Source organism: Microtus ochrogaster, chromosome 22, assembly GCF_000317375.1.
Source record: "Microtus ochrogaster isolate Prairie Vole_2 chromosome 22, MicOch1.0, whole genome shotgun sequence".
NCBI classification, from domain to species: domain Eukaryota; kingdom Metazoa; phylum Chordata; class Mammalia; order Rodentia; family Cricetidae; genus Microtus; species Microtus ochrogaster.
The window spans coordinates 17,750,228-17,769,217 of NC_022023.1; the positions used below are offsets into that span (position 1 = coordinate 17,750,228).

Here is an 18,990-nt window from a genome sequence, read left to right on the forward strand (position 1 = left end):
AGCTAGTTCCAGGACAGGTGCCAAAACCACAGAGAAACCCTGTCTCGAAAAAACCAAAAAAAAAAAAAAACAAAAAAAACAATGCGGTAGGACATTACCATGAGGGCGGAGTAGGTGTAGGGATAGTGATAGGCCAGGTAGCAGGTGTCCTCATTGTGGGGAAAGGTAACAGTGACGGTGAGGGTGTAATAGCGCTTCCCGGATGCTCCATCCACGGCAGCTGCATTTGGACGGTAGTGGTTTCTAAAGAAAGAAAGGAAGGAGCAGCATGAGGATGAGTGAAGATGAGGATGAGATGAAGATGCAGATGGGGTGGGAAGGCCCCATGAGTTCGTTCTACATGGCATAAACCTCCTCTGTTACATATTGACAAGTGAACAACTATTCGATGACAAGGAGCACTCCTGGCTCCAGGCAAGTGAATCCACTGGCAGCTCAGGTAACAGTTCAGCCACCCGCAAGCTTGACCCAGTGTCTCCCACTTGTGATATACATACTGTGGCTTCCCTTGCTGCATCTGCAGGTGAGCGCTACCTAGTCACTGTGCTGGGAAACAGAAGATGGTGTAAACAATGCTGTTTCATCTTGTCCTATAGAGGATATCCAACCAAACTTTGGTTCCCCAGTCCTTGTCACTCCGCACAATCATGTTAGCTATAGCTGATTCCTTTCCTTTTGTTTTATTTTGCTATGTCATGTCCAAAAGCTGTATTTTGTTGCGCGTTGCCCATCCTTTAGGCATGATGCTCTTCCTGCCCCTTCTTCTGTGGTGTTCCATATGTTTTGGAGGGAGTGATAAAGATATCCCATTCAGAGATGAACACAACCACCATTTATTCTTGGTGCTTTGACCATTAATGAGTCTCTATATTAACTTTCTTCAGCTATAATTATAAGCTTCTCTGGTGAAGGTATAATATAGCACTAAACTATGGAAATCAATCAGCATGCAGCTCACACTCTCTGTGCCTGACAAATGGATTTATAGCTATCACTACTAAACTAATGCGCGAAACAATCCCACGCCAGTTTGGATTCAAAGGGGTAATTATTTTAGGGGTAAAACTTACAAAACACCAACCGTCAGGAAAGGAGTCTAGTCGCTAAAGGAAGAGCCGGAACCAGGCGCGGGAAGCCAGCAAGCACAGACTTGCCGCTCTTTTCTAAAGAGAAATAGATCACGCCCCAGTGGGCTGGTCTTTCAGCGGCTATTGGCTGAAGGAGGGAAAGGCACTCAGCATATTTCAGAGGCTATGGGCTGAAGTGCCTAAGGTGCTTCCCGCAGCACTAAACATTGAATTCCATCTCAAGATTCACATATGTCCTCTTTTGTTACTACTGTAATAAATCATTGTGCAAATGAAGAAATGAAAACTTGGAAAAACTAGTTGACTTTAAACCAAAGAAGTGCCTGATACAGGATTTGAACTCAGATTTCTCTAGCGGCAAAGACTGTTCTTTTCACTGCACAGTAAGTTCTTACCAAAAGAAAGCCTTTGTCATCCCAAAGGTGACTCTACTTCTTAAAGCTTGAGAAGGCACATTTACCTTTGTCAGAGATGAAGGAGCAATTTCGCTACTTCAGAGAACAGAATCAAAGTAAATTGGCCCCAGAAGGGCATTCCAAGAAATGTTTTCCATACACGCTGCCAGTTACATTCGCATTTCGCCTGTTGATGTTGAGACAGCTGTAAGGCTTCCCTGTGAAATGCTACCATCCAGGCTGCATGGTAATGCAAAATACACATAACACCAAAGACGCAAGTTCACCTTTGACGTGACATTAGCTTGTTGCCTCGTTGTGAGCTTTTAGGATTTGGGGTGAGAGCGAAGGAAAAGACAAGGAAGAAAGAAATTACTATTTGTGTGTTCTTGTAAAACATAGAAACTGGCTGTTCTTTTCTGTTTTTAGCTGCCTTCTTGTTCTCCTCACCACCACTAAGCAGAAAAAGGCAGTTGTGCACGAGAAGAACTAAGAGCACACTATCATATTTCCTGTGCTGTTTTGATTTTTATAAAACTAGGGGCAGGTGCATGAGAGGTTGTCAGGCCTTCTGACGACAGCCCAGTACTTTTCTTACTTCAGCTTCTGTCTGCATGACAAACCTGAGCCTTTAATTCCGGGAAAAAGAAGATACTCACCCCCCATAACAAATCAGGGCCGAGCGACTGTCCCACATGACGTTTCAATCACACTAATAGTATCTATTTCCCATGCACTCAGAGAGACAGCTTTAAAAGAGTACCTTTCCCCCATGGTCTTATCAAGATCTTGAGATCTAATTGAGTCTGTTTTTTCAGATTTCTCCAAAGTTTTGAAGTTTCTCCAAAAGCTGAGACTGTGGTTATTAGAGAGTATGCACAGAAGCAGATGGCGCCAGAAGGCATGGGAGGCACATGTGTTCTGTCTTTATTTGCTTTCTGATTGGACTTGCAAGGGCTCTGATGAAAAAGGCACACTTTCTTTCTGTCTAGCTGAATAACAAATAGGTACTGGTCAGTTCCAACTCCTAACCAAGAGAAATGAGCCAGGGACAGTGCGTTAAAGCATGAAAGAGTGTCCAATCTATAAATAATATACACATGAGTAAGCAATTGCACACGCGCACGCACACACACACTCATGAATATGAAAACAGGTAGAAACACGATCCAATGCCTAAAATCACCAGGTTCTTTAATTATAAACAGTGGGGAGAGAATCAGCATCTTGATTTGAATATAATAAACATACATAAGAACCATTTGTAGCCGTCTTATTTGGCAATCGCCTTACTGTTTCATAGGTCTGACTGTGAACTATGAGGAAGAGTAGTTGCCTGCAGCCTTACATATTAAGGCTTTGTAGGTTGATCCCTATACACTGAAGTCACATGACAAGTACATTCACCCAACACAAACCTAGCCCTCCTCCACTCGGCTACAGAGAAAGAGGGAGCAACAAAACCTCTGTATCAGTCCTTACGTTCTTCACCACTGGAACAAGACCTAGACTCAAGGAAAGACCAGTCCCAGTGGAATGGCAAGAGAAATAGCATGAGCTGAGACCGTGGTTTAAGATTCCGTGATTCCAGTGATGGAAGGGAAGAATCCAGATAGTAGTTTTGACTGTATGAAATCTTCTTACACATTTGCATATACACACATACATACACATACATACATACACACACACACACACACGTACACATCTCTCATATTGCCCCTGTTGCCTAAGGATACCAACTCCTTCCCTGGCACTTTCCCAAGATGGTTGTATCCTGTTAGAACCGAAGAAACTGGAAACTGAACATCAGCCTATAGAGAAGGAAAGGCCGCTCTAGAAAGCTTTGCTGCAACCTCTAGCGAGGAGTCTAGATTCTGGATGAATCTAAAGAAAATGGCAGACTTTACCTCTGGGTACTTTTCTGGCCATCACACTCTAAAGGAGGGGGACAAGGCTTTCAGACAACGTTCTTTAGGGACCTTTGATGGTGTGTCTCGTAAGTTTCTACAGCAAAATTGGGCTGCCATAATTCAATATGTTGATGGTAGAATAAAGTCAACCAATTGGTTGGTTTTGATTTCTCGGTCACAGTGGGAACATACTGAAGGATGTCTTCAAGGCAGGAGCATTCAGCCTTCCCACATCAGCAGCTTCCAGTGCTGCCAGGGCATAGAAAGCCTTTGGCATCATCTTCATTTGCCCTGTTCCCTCTCTCAGCTCAAATATTTCCCCTTCAGGAATCCTTCTACAACATCCCACATAGTCCTTAGACACCCAGAGCTCCCTCAATGCTAATATCCACCGAAAGGACTGGGTTTATTCCCTTGTGTGTTGCTGTGCTTGGCATTTGCGTGTCATGCCTGAGCACGGTAACTGTTCATTTGAAGTTTACAGAGTAAATGGAGCTAAGGTTTCCTGAGTAATAATTGACATGTCTCATCCATCTTAATGTTACCCTTTCAGGTAGCATTACCTTTCAGGTAAAACTACCCTTTCTGGATAAATGCTTTTTATACGTTCTACAGGTGGAGACTTTGGGGCTCAGTGCTGCAAAGTATCTTGAGCAGTTCTGCAGAAGCAGGACTCGGTGTGGACTTGCTCTGAAACCAAGATTCTTTTCATCATATAATTTCCCTCTTAGAAATGAACATAGAGGCAGGAGAATTTTTGTTCAGTTCAGCAAGTAAGAATATGAAGTTTTGATCTGTGTACACCAGGACTGCTACAAATTTAGAAAAACAAAGAAGGAATATAAAAGAATCCAGCAAGAGCTAGCTCCTAACTAGTTAAGGTGAGCTGTACACTATGACTTGATCATCAGCGCTTGACTCCTTTAAGATGGCTCCAGTAATCACCGCTAACAACTATTTCCATGACTTGAATAGCTACAGTATTCACTATCTTTGACTTACTGTGTTTTTTGAATTGTGTTATTATTTTATTATTAAAGTGGCCCTTTAATCTTCAGAGCTGCTCTATGGAGGTAGATGCCATTTTTATCCTTATTTTATAGACAAAGAAGCTAAGATTGATTAAAGTTGGGATAATTTGTCCAAGGTCACTGTGATGAAGGAATGGTGGGTATGGACTCCCAAGACCAATTCTTGCTTCTCAGCATCTCCTCTGGGTGGAAAGAAAACCAAGTCCAACTATCAGCATGCTTTTAAATCAGCTGGATGCTAGATAGGTCATTCTGGGACAAAGATGACCTGGGTTACACAGACCAGGCTGCTCCACAGTTAAAAGCATCCCCTTCCCTGACCCATTCATCCCCAGAAGGATTCGCACTTTGGTACCCATAAAGCCTTCAATGAGGCGGGAAGAAAAGTACACCGGGCAGTTACAAATCATATCCATCTCCACCGGTGCTCAGAAACAGTCTAGGAGGTTGTTTGTCATTTCAGTTCTCCTGTGAGTGTGTGAAATTAGCAAACACGAAAGGCACACTTGAATTAGGCAATCTCACAGTGATGGTGTGGCCCTTTCACAAGGGTGCGTCATTTGACTTAATGGGCTCTAATAAGGCAGGGCGGTCAGAGTCGCCCGGCTTCCCTGCGACTGCGGCACCCCTAATATTCTATATAGCACCAGATCTCTCTCCTGAGATCCCTCGGAAGGATGGATGATGGCAGCGCTCTTGTATGGCATTCATCTTCATGAATGAGCTGTTCCATCTCCTCTCATGAGCGGAGATAAATGTCAGAAGAGATCAGCCGCAGTGTATTACACGGCCACTCAGCGCCGGCAGGAAGTTTCCTTCCCTCTGCCCTTCAGCACTGAGATTGCTTTAGACCAGCGCTGGGAGAGGACTGGGGAAGGCGTGAAAGCCACAAGTCAGGAGGGGGAAGCTGGCCACGGGGAAGTAAATAAAACAAACCAACATGTCCTTGCTTACTTTATGAGCGACACAGAAAAAAAATGAGTACACCCATTTTGTTCTTTCGTTTCAAGTCATCTTTCACCCCGCCAAATAGAGTGGTCTTGGATACGGAAGCAGAATAGAAGGTATAGAAGGGGAGATGACTGAGTTGTGCAATACAGAGGCAATATTAGAATTTCTCCGAAAATGTATTGTTTAGCTAGGTAATAAAAAAGAAATTAAAATTCCTAATATTTAATGGAGGATTGACCTGACTAGTCTGTGCAGTCCTTGTCAACCCATATATGACAAGTAATTACAACATCATCACCTTGAATTGAGGGCAGTGAACTCAAACCCTCTCCCCTGCTTTAATCAGGGAGAGATTACAGAAAGCACACTAACTTCTACATCAGCTGTCTTGTGGCACGGAGCGCATCATCAATGGCTCCAGCTAGGCTTTTGATGAGCGGGCAGCAGTAATGACCTGGCCCTCCCTCTGTCTTTTGCTTTTAGCTTCTGGCAAAGTATTTCAGCATCCTGAAGCACAGTTGTTGAGGGATCTGCAGATCAGCTTCTCTAAACTACCCCTCTCAGGACAGGCACTTGCCTTTGTAATGTTTAGAAATCACAGATTGATGACATCATGACATTGCAAAAACATATAACAGGAAAAGAGCAAACTGCAAACAGATGAGCCCCAGACCTTCGGTCCTAGCTTTCTCAAGAGTGCTATACAGAATCTGGTTAGATGTGGAAAACTACCACGTTTGTTCAAATTATTCAAAAGTGTGGTTTTCACACACACACATACATGCATGCATGCATGCACGCGCACACGCGCACGCGCACACGCACCCGCACACACACACACACATAAGCACACACACGAGTTTTGTTTATTCGTTTGTTTTCCAGACAGGGCCTCACTATATAATCTGGGCAGGCTAGAAATTGATGAGAATCCTCCCGTAACCTCTGACGCTCTGGGATTTCAGACATGGGCTACCAGTCAACCATAACTATAGTCTCAATAGTGAAGCCCATTGCAACTGTATAGTGTGTGCTGAGCTACCAATAGAATAAAGATTGAGCAAATCTTTGTTTCATCTTGTTTTCTCATAATTTTAGCACTTCTATGTTTCTCAATGTATGGAATAGCACAGTTAGGTGAAATATTTAATTTTAAAGTAATTTATGAACGAATATTTATTAACTAGTGCATGGATAATTATTCCACGCTGCTAGTAGTTTTCTATCAAAATAATTTGGAGCTGCTTGTAATCGATAACCATTAATGGTGTAAGTCAGCCAATATACCTTTGAAACTGTTCATTTTTTCTGATCAAATGAAGGCCTCATTCCTTCCAAGATTTTGTTGCCTTCATGCTTGCATTTAGCCACCCAGATACCACACTCATATTTCTCCTTACATTGAGCATCCTAACACTCCCTTAAAACAAGACATTCACTGGGAATCAAAGCCACAATGACAGCAGAGCATCTGAGTTCATACCGACATAGAGAAGACTAGGAATCATAAAGGTCCGGCTCTAACACTCCAGAGAGAATAAATGCAAAAGTGAAACAAAGAAAGGCTCTACAGCAGATCGATCCACAGATTGTGATGGGAGACTGGGCAGAAGATGTGGAACGGTAAACATATTTCATAATAGACAGAGGTGTTGTAATCTGTGGGTGAAGAGCGATTGTGCGTATCTGGCCTGTTGCTGTGTCGTGTTGTTGGAAGCGCACTGTGGTGAACGATTGTAAAACAAACCACATCACAATGCAGCAGCCTTATCCGTTCATCTCTGTTCCATTCACGAACAGAATATGAAAAATGAACTACATTATACATGCATGGTTTTCATCTTACCCCTCCGTTACTCCTTAATCACATAACAATTGTCTTGTTAATGAGTCTAAAAGCTATTAACGGTGGCTTCCCTTAGGCCAGGGCTGTGCTTTCTGATATGTGTCTTCATCTTTCTCCTCCAAGGGGACACCTGCTCTCCTTGAACTTTATTCTTGCTCCCCAGTTCCAGGAGGAGCCCCCTACTGGCGGGCTCTAGTCCATTGGTTTAAAAATGCAAAACCTTGTGTTTGGGCAATCCTCATAAACCAGACCCTAGCAAGTTTTATATTAAGTCTTTTACATCTATTGACACTAACTGTTTTCAAAGGAAATTAAAAGATATTTCTGACACAATAAAAATTAGATTCCATATTCGTTCCCTGCAATTTGAACTCTACAACCCTGGGGTGATTTTTAACCTAAATCTCCCTGTGCCGTAAAAGGAGTCCTAGGGGGGTCCTAAGATAAGTGGGCTAGGAAGTAATTGCCATTTAGGGGAATAGAAAAGCCAACAAAGCTGTAATATTTTGCTATGCTTCTAAAGAACATATGAAAATACTGTTTGGATCCATATTTTAATATATCGAGAACCAAGGCTGCCAGCTCCTTTCCTGCAGATTGTCTGTCAACTCAGCTCTGTGTGTTCTGTGCCAGTGTTATCTCTAGAGTGACTTCTGCTTTTATCTAAACAGAACAACAAGCCTGCTGACCTTTCCCGTCAATACCATCCCCAGAGCCCTGAAGCAGAGAGACATTAAGTGTATATTCACCTTCCTAGTCGCCGATAATCATCCCAAACTCTAGATTATCTGCTGGTAGAATGTAAGGGACCTGTTGGAATATTAGAAGATGAGCCTTACTTCGGTCGAGAAAAAAGGCAGTAGGCTATTGATTTTTACAAGATCTGGCAATGAGTTGGAAAGGTATTGTGTAAAATCTGCCTGTCCTAACATTGCTTAGCCTTTGTTTACGTACTTGAATTTATGTGCATGTAGGAAAAATGCACATGTAAATAACAAATCCATTTATTTTGTTAAGAATATGGATAATTTAAGTTTTCACCACAAATTTGCTGAGTAAATTGATGAAACTCTTGCTGCTGGTTGGAGACTAAATATGAATAATGTGACCCTTTCCTCCTTTGTTTTGGACACAAAGCTATCTTGTTATGGAAGAACGCACATATGTACACTTGTCATGTGGTCATGCATAGAATCAGGGCACAGCCTCTCAGACTTCCTGTTCATTGGGTCCATTGAAAAGAGGTGAAGAACTAAGGCTTCAAGTACTAACTATAGCTTCAGTATGGACCTGACCTGACAATAAAATTCAAAAGTTTAAACAGTCATGTGTGAATAGAAACTAATCATTTTTCAGTAATTCCAAAATTACTGAACGGGGGTTTAATATGTACCATTTCATCTAAAATGTCTTAAGGCAAGGTATTGACAAGTATGGCAGACAAACGGGTTGTGGATGTTTATAAGATCAACAGGAAAAAGAAAAGGCATAAAGAGAAAAATTTGAGAGCAAATGTCTGTGCACATCAAATGAAGCCAACTGACGTACTTGTAGTAGCAAATTTCAGAGCCTGTCCGTATCCAGGCAGGTCGGCCAAGAAGAGCCTCTTTCACAGAGTACAGGGTCGGCTGCATCCCTATGAAAAAAAAAAAAGAAAGAAAAAGAAAGAAATAAACCACAAGAAAAGAGAAGAAGCCAAATGATCGTGACCTCCAAAGATATCTAGTTCTTGATCCCTCAAGGCTGTGCTGTGAACATTCATTATATGTGGTCAAAGAAACCTTTCAAACATAATTCAATTTAGATATGGAGCCAAGGTGATTATCCCTGCGGGTCCTGAATGTAACCACAGATGTCCTTCTCAGGAGGAGGCAAAGGGAGGTTTGACTAAAGAAGAGAAGCAATGTGACTGGAGACATTCTAAGTGTGCTACTTGCTTCATAGGAGGAGGTGCCAAAGCCAAGGTGTGCAAGGAAAACAGCTGTGCAATTAGAAAAACTACACGAATTCTCCCTTAAAATTCCCAGGGAGAACAGAGCCCTGCATACACTTAAAACCCCATTTTTCAGGAAATGAGTGCAAGAGTCAAGGCTCATGTTTTCTTTGTTCGGAATGAGTGTCTGTTCTAGGCAGTATGGAATAAAGGGAGGGCCCAAGGTCGTATGAAATAAAGATGGTGCCCACAGTTATTCTTCATTCAAAGCCACCCAAATACTCCAGGAAGTGAGCTTTCCCAAGTAGATCATGGGTATTTAAACCTTTCCAGCATGTTCTGAGTATGTAAAGCAGTGCCCAGGTAGATTTTGAAGCGCTCCTGTCTCACAGCAACCAGGCCAATATATTTAGTCTTGTGATATTTAAAAGACGAAAAGGAGAGATAAGCGAGAGCATCTTCCAGGCTCCAAAGTGAAAAATCTGCACCTCAGAATGCAGTGCAAAACTGTGTGCACCGCTCGCATTCTGTGGGAAGTGAGAAACCCTCCCCATCCTTCCATATTTACACTGTGCACTGTCCCGCTGGCAGGCAAAGGTCACCAGTCCAGCCTCAAGTCTTCTAGGACTCAAAAAGGGCTCCTGACAATAATCCAAACAATCAAGAAGTGTCACCATCCATGATATATACAGAAACCCCCGGGCCCCAATAGTTCGTACCATAGTTGAACTGGCTGTTGGGTTTCTCACAGTTGATGACGTTGAAGCGGTAAGGGACGGCAGCCTTCATGCCGCTCACCTTGAAGTAGAACCACTGCTGGTGCTGGGAGCTGTTTACGTCAGCGTTGACCAACAAGTCATACTCGAACCTGTAGAGTCAGAAGCGAGATCAAACGGTGGAGCTGCTCTTCAAAAATAAAAAGGTGCTGTTTTTGTCTACTTTGTGCACACTCTCCCATTCTTGAGCCCAGATAAATGACATTTGTCTTAGGATTTCTATTGCTGTGATGAAACACCGTGACCAAAGCAAGTTGGGGAGGAAGGGGTTTATTTGGCTTACGCGGTCATTATTGACGGCAGTCAGCGCAGGACCTGAAAGGGCAAGAACCTGGAGGCAGGAGGTGATGAAGATGTCACGGAGGAGCGGTGCTTGCTAGCTGGTTCATCATTACTTGCTCAGCCCACTTTCTTATAGAACCCGGCACTACCCATGCAGGAACAGCACCACCCACAGTAGGCTGGGCCCTCCCCCCCTCCCCCCACCCCCCCCCCCCCGTCAATCAGTAATTAAGAAAATGCCCCACAGTGAGAATTTATGGAGGAACTTTCTCTACTGTGGTTTCATCCTTTCAGAAAACCGCAGTTTGTCATAAGTTGATACAAAACCAGCCAGCATATTGTTATGTGGTAATTATGGAAAGATAGAGCTTGGTACAAGACACAAGAGTAGAAGAGAGCTAATTGATGGAGCCCCACCCACCTCTCACCCTATGACTGTCGGGACCCCACCAATGAGCTCACTGTGCAATAACTAAAGTATACTCCACTGGGTGGGTAAATCAGGTCCACAGGCAATTCTATGACCCTTGCTTTCTATTGTTCCCATAGTGCTGGCTCCGAAAAGCAGGCATTAAAAATCCTTACTGAAATGTTCATTTTCTTACAATTTATTCATTCATTCTAACTATCACTGATTTCTTGAGGATTATGCTCTCTGGTCAAAGGCAGATCTAGAGAAAAAGAAGTTGAGCTACAGCAGCAACTTGGGCAGATTCTGGACTGAAAATAATCCAGGTAGGAGACTCTAAGTATTACCTCCTGGGTCCCCCTCATTTGACTTTAGAAATAAAAAACGAGGTACACAGTGTGTGATTGGTTCCCTTTCTTTAGAAACCTATGCTTACATTTGGGTGTGTATAGCTCAACATCCCACCTCCCACTGTAAGAAAAGCAAAATCAAACAGAAGCCATGGGACAAAGCAGAAGCTTAGCTGATAGTAGGAGAAGTAGGTTGGAAAGTTGGCGGGATTGTCTTTGTCTTTAGATCAAGTAACTCAACTTGCCTCAGTCTTATGTGTCAGGCTTTGTTGCAGTTGTTTACGTACAAAAGGAAAAACAAAAACCAAAAGGATCGTATTGTATATAACTCTCCCCCGCCCCCCAAAAATTAACTTCAAAAATGACATGTTAAATCTGAGCTACACTAAGCTCTAAGTTCGAGTCATGGTGAGCATGTGTCCCTGCGTAACAGCATGACGGCTGAGTGCTTGCCATGTGCCATGCACTAATCCATGAGTTTTATGGGGACTAATTAATTTTAACAAAGCAGGTGTTACTGCTAACCTCATTTTTCAGACGAGAAAAATAAAAGCATGGAGTGGCTAGGCAATTCAATCCTAGGCCAGCTAGAAAGAGGTAGAGGGAGAAGGAGCCATGGTTATTTGATTGCAGCCTGTGAGGCTACTATAGCATTAACTGTTATCGACTGCGTGATTCATCAGACGTTCACCCATAGAAGAAGGCTTATCTAACTAGCAAGTCTAGTTCATTCTGTGGCACAATTGTCTTACATCAAAGAAGCATGTAAAAGGATTATTTCACCGCAACTGGAAAGAGATCAACTCCTTCGTTTTAGCTTTTTAACCCCATCTCTAGTCTGTCCTAGCTGTGGGGTCATTTTCTTTTCATAAAATTTCATTGGTAGCTTTTGCCAGAGATGTATAACAGGGTCCCTGGAACAGAGGATGGAATCCAAGATTGTTGCCTCCTAAATACAGCCCTGTGGAATTAATAGTTTTCGGGAAGAGAAGGAATCGGGAATGTCAGGTACCCTTCTGTGTCAACAGGTCCAGCCTTGGAATAATGGAAGCATAAATATGTACTGAGAGAGTCTCAGACACTGAACTATGGAAGTGCTATTTAGAACACAAATATGCTATAAATAGAAACACATGTATGCATATGGTGAACAGTTCACCTTGCTAAGTTATCAGCCAATGAGTTCCTTCATTGGCTGCTGACAAACATTTGAAAAGTGGGGGAGGAAAACTCTAATTGCTAGGTAGCATTTGCCAATTTTCTTGGTAAAGATACTAATATGAGGTCACTGAATGGATAAGGGCAAAAAATGGCCAAGCCCTGCTCTGCTGACAGAAACCACACCTGCAGCTCTTCTTACTTACTCTCGCACTTGGATGGCTTTGCGAAGATTTCCTGATTCAAACTTGGAGTGGAATCTTAAGCAGTCAGAAACAGATCCTTGTGAAGGCCTATGAGAGAAGAGGGAATATGTTAACATGTCATATCTCTATGCTTAGACACAGTTCTATATTTCTTAAAGATAAGATGTCTTTTATAATGTTTGAAACAGAATTGTCAGCATGCTGGTTTTAGAAACAGAAGTGGATTGCCAACATGGAACACATGTATTAACTCCCATGAACAGAATTCTCCATATTTCCCATTCCATGGTTGTCCAGGACCACCTACCCAGGCTCATCTAAACTGAAGACGACTTTATTTACAACATCCCTGGGCTGGAGGAGCCTCCGGATATCCTCCAGTATCTTGATCCTTGAAAAGAAAATTGGAAGCAAGGTAAATGTTGGTGCCCACTCTTTACCTCAGTCTTAGAAGTCATTAGAAAAACACAGAAAGAAAATCTGCTTAACACTGCCTCAGCCTTAGGATCAGGGGTACAGACAGCACTGTCCTTCTGCTTCCCCTCTTTAGGAAAACACTAAGATACATGAGCAGCAGGTGCATGGGAAAGTAATAGATTTTATTTAAGGGATTCATAGCTTGAAGGAAGTCATCTAGAGAATCTGGGCTAGAGTACTGAAGTTCTTCTGGCTGTATGAATAAGAGATTCCTCTGCTCTGAGGGAGCTTTGAGGGAGGAATTACCACTATTGACTATCTGCATCCTTGAAGCTTGCATGGCTCCAGCCAGCCAGGCTTCTGCTTCGTATTTATTCCATACATTTACATTCCTTGAACTCTGTTCTCTAAGTGAGGTCAGCCTTCTGTCTGAATGAAAAAAAAAAAACTATCTGTGAGATTTAAATAAGAGGGATAGAAGAAGTTGAAGAGGGATTTCTTACCTCTCCTCACATTCCCAATTAATTTTGCTGACTTTGGTTAAGAGAGCGGAGAAGTTGAACTGAACCAACCCAAAGCCTGAACTGAGAACAGAGAGGTTCTGTGCAGAAGTAAGATGTGAAACAGACCACCTACGAAGTCGTAAGCATGAGGGGCCTGACCGTGGCATTCGTGTTGAAATGAGATCAGTCAAGAATTCAAGTGGGAACTATTCTTGAACCCTACCATCAAAAGAATAAGTTGCTGAAGACATGAAATTTAAATTAAACCAAGATTCTGGTCTTCACATTTGACTCTACAGGCTTCAAATATGTATACCCGTTTTTTTTTCCCTCCAGAGAAATATGTTTTCCTTCCTTTTATCAGATTTAATTTTAATCTCACTGTGCTGATCCAAAAACAATGCAGTCTTTCTTGAATTCTGGCAATAATCTATCATTTAGGATTTCTGCCCTGGAGAAAACATGGGGTGTTTTTCCATCCCTTCCTCAGCGATACAACAAAACCACGCTCCAAACACTAGGAATGGAAATATGCTACTCTTCTCTATCAGGAAGAAATCAAATGCCAATTTGTAGTAAATACAAAAGAGATCTCAAGCAATCAGCTCCTTGTTTTTCTGAAAAGCTTCCTCGTAAGAAAGGTTCCAGTATGTAGAGACGCTACATGATGTTCCCCGCTGTGATAGCTTGGATATGATTCAAGGGTTCATATTAGAATCATCCAAGAGATTCTCTGCCCAGAAATACATACCTACCACTACCCCACACTTGCTATATCGATGCTCCAGTTCAGAGGCAAGATTATGTGTCTCCAAAGGGCTTTGAGGTACTCCAGGCTAATGCTTACTTTCCAACAGTTGGAAGATATTTTAAAGAGAAAAATCTATGACTTCCAAGTCAGTAACACCCTCACCTCTGTACTCCCCTTTTGCGATCCAGCATGGGCTGAGCAGTGGGAGGTGGACAGTGACCCCAGAAATCAGGAAATGCCATGGTCTCAAATCCCACAGCTGATCTGGTCCTCACAGCATTCACCATGTAAAGATGCGGATCGTGGAAAGGTATGTGCTTGGGATGTGTGTGCAGAAGCTTCTCGGCCACTTCACTGCTTTCTTCTGGCTTAGTGGAGTTGGAAAATGAGGAACTTATCCTTGGGAAGGAAATTGATTCTATGTCCCAAGCAGCCTCTTCTAGGGAAGCTTGGACGTCAGAGGTATCGTGTCCAACAGACACTGTCTCCAAGCCATTTTGTCGTATACTTTGGTTGACATTCGATATAGGTCTTTGTTCTGAGGACAGCTGTATACTGGACTTCCTTGTCTTCACCGTGTCCAGAATGGAACTGTGGACTCTGTCTTCTCCTTCTCGTCCCCAGGAGCTGTGATCCTTGTTGAGGCACTGTTGTCTTAGAGTGGTAACATTTGGAATGTGACAGTGATTGGCACATGGGATGTCTTTGAGGTTCAAATCATCTCCATATTTGGGTTCTAGTTCCTTTAAAGTCAAAGTAGAAAAAATGCCTATATTAATGTGTCCTTCCAGAAAGAGAATACAATTTGACCCCTATGATAGCTGTCTGGACCCAAGGCTAAGTGTAACTCTTGTGATTTAGGGATCTTTCCAAAGAGCCAAGCAAAGGTGAAAAAAAAAAACTTTAAGAATAAATGAATGCCAGAATCACACAAAAGTCATGCTCAGAAGAGAATTTGGATGAGTCTAATATAGTTCTATATAGTTTGAAACTTTTTGCAGCCCCCCCCATTCAATTACAGCCTGAGTGAACAGCCTCTTTTATAGAGGCTCAAGTGATACACGAAGGAAAGCCTTCCACTGTGCCCCAGGCAGTGCCTTTGATTTGAAGACAATTCTGTTGGGTTTTTTTTTAAGTCTTCATACTGAACTGAAAATTTTTTTTCACTGAAATTTTGACCACTGATCATCTTCTTCTTTCTAAAGTGAAATAGGATATATCAAGTCCTCTCTACGTGTGCCCCTCTCTGCCCTTTGATGTGGTCAGACTCATAATTTGTTAAAAGCAATTAGAAAATAACAGAGATCAAAAGACAGGTCCAAGACTCAATATCAGCAACAGCAGCAGCAGCAGCAGCAACTGCACACTGGGTTAGGACCGCCAGATCCAGATTAGATTTTACTGACGAGAAAGCCTGGAATCTGGATGGTGACCTTTAACAATCTATCTATGGTGATGACCTTTCCAATTTGGCAGAAAAACACCTAAATTATCCAGAATTTTCATTTGCTTCTTAGTGTGGAGCCAGGGCTCTATGCCCACACATCAGGTTATGGTTAGTAATGTGTCATTTCATGTCAGTTCCAGAGTATCAGGCTTTAGGACCCTTGAGAATGTTCTGATCTTACTATCCTTCTTCCTTCTCTATCTCTCTTAGAAGGATCTAGAACCTATGGTGATGGTGAACAATGTGAGCTTCTGAACACCTCTGTTTGGATTCTCAGGTCCCGCAAAGATCACACCATACACCATCAAGTACACATCAGCAGCCTGTGCTCACCTCAAAGCTACAGGAGAGCTCAGGACAGAGAGCATCATACTGTGCCAGCTCCTCCTCGGGTCGGTCAAGATCAGGTTTAGAGCTCAGTTTGTCCATATCCGTTTCCAAGTCATCATCCTACAAAACAAAGAATGGGTCACAGTCAAGACATCTACCCTACAGGGTGTCAAGACACAATACATACCTGTTTCTTTGCCAGATGAGGCCATGAGTTCTTTACCTTCAGATCAGAATGCTAGCACAGTCAGGAAAGAATTTGACATACTAGGTTATATTTTTAAACTTAAAAGAATGAGGTCATAAACCTTTTTAGACCAGGTATGTCAGTATTTACCAGCCATCATCAGAAATAAATAATAAAGCGCGCTATAAGAAATTCTTGGTGTTGTTCATAAATAATAGCATCTCTGCTATTACCCTTTTTCACCTGCCTACCTTTGTTGTGTGGGTGTTTCACCTGCAGAAACATTTAATGATCTCTTTGTATGAGCAACTGCCTTCCTAGGTACTAAAGAGTTCGTGGTGAAGGAACAAAGGTTTGTGCTCCTGTGGGACTTGTCTTCTAGTAAGAGAACTGAGACAGAAACAAAGTAAATGGAACACAGTTTTTTCTAACGGGGGCAAGCATCCTAAAAGCACTGGAGGGTAGAGACAAAATTGCCATTAAAAGTGTCTGGGTCCAAGGTTCTACTGCAGCTGGGGTTTGCGTTGATATCCATGGCCCATGTTGCCACCAAGGGCCATTTGAATGCCCATGGACCATTCTACCACCTAAAGCCATGGTGAGGTCCATGGACCATGTGGCCACTGGAGGCCATACTGATCTGAGTGGCCATGGCAATGGCTGGGCCTGTGCTGCCTTTGAGGACCAGGTTGAAGACCACAGTCCCACTGCAGCCAACATCTGTGTTGATGGCTGTAGCTCCTGTTACCATCCAAGGCCAAGTGGATGTCTGTGGTCTATGCTGTAGCCTGGGGCCATGTTGATGTCTGTGGTCTGGGCTGTCTCCCTGCGCCTTGTCAGGGTCGATGGCCCTATTACAACTAGGGCCATGTTTGTGATCTGTGCTGTTACCAGAAACCAGGTGGAAGTCCATGACTGTGGGTTTCCTGCTGACTGTGCAGAGCAAGGAAGCTTCTTTGGCCGTGTGATCTTGCTTTCTTTCCATATCCTACATCAAATGTCCTTCCTAGAGGACAAATACCTACCACATAGGAACACATCTGGAAAGCTAAGGAAAACCTGCCAGTCCTGAAGGCCTAAATCCAATAAAATGTGAGAAATAGATGCTTGAGCCAGTGGCAAGGAAGACGATGTAATGTTCCATCCATCTTACATAATTTTCCTACAAACTCAAATCAAAAGAAAAGTAAATCGCCTTGGTTTGGCTTAATGATCCATTTGGGCACCATTCAGGCAGGCCTCCACACCCAATACTCTTGTCTCTCTAGGCTGTGTCTGTGTGTGTAGAAACACACATGCACAAATACACATACACAAACACATATACACAAACACACATATACAACTGCGCATACATACACAAACACCCAGAGACCCTGTGGTTTGATCTTTGCATCTCCAGGAACCCTCGTCATATCTTATAAGGCTATTTATACTCCTCTAAGGATGGACCTGCTATTACATCCTCATATTATCCAAGATACTGACAGCTCCTTAATCCAGATAATGTTTTATGACCCTTCCTCCTTAAACTGGAACTCTTGGGCACTGTCTCTGCCCTGCCTCACACTTGCTTGTTCAAATCGTAAGTGCTAATTTGGTCTTTAGTAAGGACAACTCCCAAGTTCACGACAGCGTGAACTCTGACAGTAAAAACAAAATCTTGTTTGTTTTTGTATCATACAACCAACCCCCAGAACTTTGCCTGATGTATATGGATCATGTCCAAGAAAGCACCAGAAAGAAAGAGAGAGAGAGAGAGAGAGAGAGAGAGAGAGAGAGAGAGAGAGAGAGAGAGAAACTCAAAGGGAAGCAAAGTAACATGAGGGAAGGAGAGTGTGAGTATATTGTATATTGTGTATTCTTCTCTCCCCACAGTTTGCTCAACTCGGATGCATGCACCAAGAACACACACAGTCAGCATCTTATCTCCATGTACTATTTCTCTTCCTATGCTGACCGTGACAGTATCTAATCAGAGCAGACCTTTCAACTCCTCAGACCTTCTACCCGCAAGATTTTCTTTTAAATATTTTTACTCGGATATAGGTCACATTTATCTGCCATTTTCAAATAAGAACACTACAGGATAAAGGCCCAGGTCAACTCTGTGTGTAGAGAAGAAACAGGCCTGGCTCCTTGTGCATGTCCCGGGCAGCAAGTGCTACAGTGTTCACCAGGGAAAAGCTAGCTTGCTGGAGGGCCAGCTCTCCTAGGCTGGCTGTGCCCCGATGTCAAGCCTAATTCCTATGCTACCCCATTGCTCTCCAGCTCAGATTCACACCCGATTCTCATCATCTCCCCAGCCATAGGCTTTGATGAATAGTTTCCAGGCCCTCACCAATTTATCTTCGGCTTCTTTCCCAGCGGGATTTTTATATTTGTTTAGCTTCCACTCCCTCCTAGCTCACCGTCCCCTCCAGAGTAGAGTCAGGGGAAATAGCCCTCTAGATAGCTGTGTGGAGTCGGCCGTTGTCATATGCTGTGTCCCCCTGCATCAGATACAAGAGGCAACTGACAGTGCATCCGACATCCAGTTATCAGAGTGCGAGCACGAGGGGAGTAGAAGGTGGCATTGATGAATGACTGCAGCGGCCCAGTATTATTCAAATGATTCCGCTCGTACTCTGTAGGCCTGCGTGGCCAAGCCACAGCAAAGAACCAATTTGCTACTGATGACTTCAGAAATGATTCTATTTATCAACAAAACCCCGTGAACATCAGACTGTCAATAGCAGTCTTAGCCCAAAGATGGGACTGAGAGATAGCCCCCTAGATGGCTGCCACTGTCGTCAGCCAAGTGAGAGACTGCTCAGACTGAGAACTCCAAAACCTCTTTCTCTCCAGGAAAGGACAGAAGGGGACAGAGGAAGAAAAAGAAGGAAGGAAGGGGCAAGGGGAGAAGGAGAAAAGATGAGAGGGAGGAACTTTTTCCTTTTATGTTTGTAAAACATTTTAAAGTGGTGTGTGTGGGTGTGTGTGTGTGTGTGTGTGTGTGTGTGTGTGTGTGTGTGTGT

General features: G+C 43.1%; 1 protein-coding gene across 1 annotated transcript in view; it reads right to left on the reverse strand.

Annotated features, from left to right (window-relative positions):
- The window catches only part of Agbl1 (ATP/GTP binding protein like 1), a 703,551-nt gene that overhangs the window by 585,497 nt on the left and 99,064 nt on the right, over window positions 1–18,990 (reverse strand). Inside the window, exons 10-16 of the mRNA XM_013350206.2 lie at window positions 15,790–15,906; window positions 14,172–14,752; window positions 12,646–12,729; window positions 12,339–12,425; window positions 9,877–10,025; window positions 8,773–8,860; window positions 99–243 (exon numbers count right to left, since the gene is read on the reverse strand). Of these exons, the coding sequence (XP_013205660.2) occupies window positions 99–243; window positions 8,773–8,860; window positions 9,877–10,025; window positions 12,339–12,425; window positions 12,646–12,729; window positions 14,172–14,752; window positions 15,790–15,906 (1,251 nt within the window). The remainder of the gene's footprint in view (window positions 1–98; window positions 244–8,772; window positions 8,861–9,876; window positions 10,026–12,338; window positions 12,426–12,645; window positions 12,730–14,171; window positions 14,753–15,789; window positions 15,907–18,990) is intronic.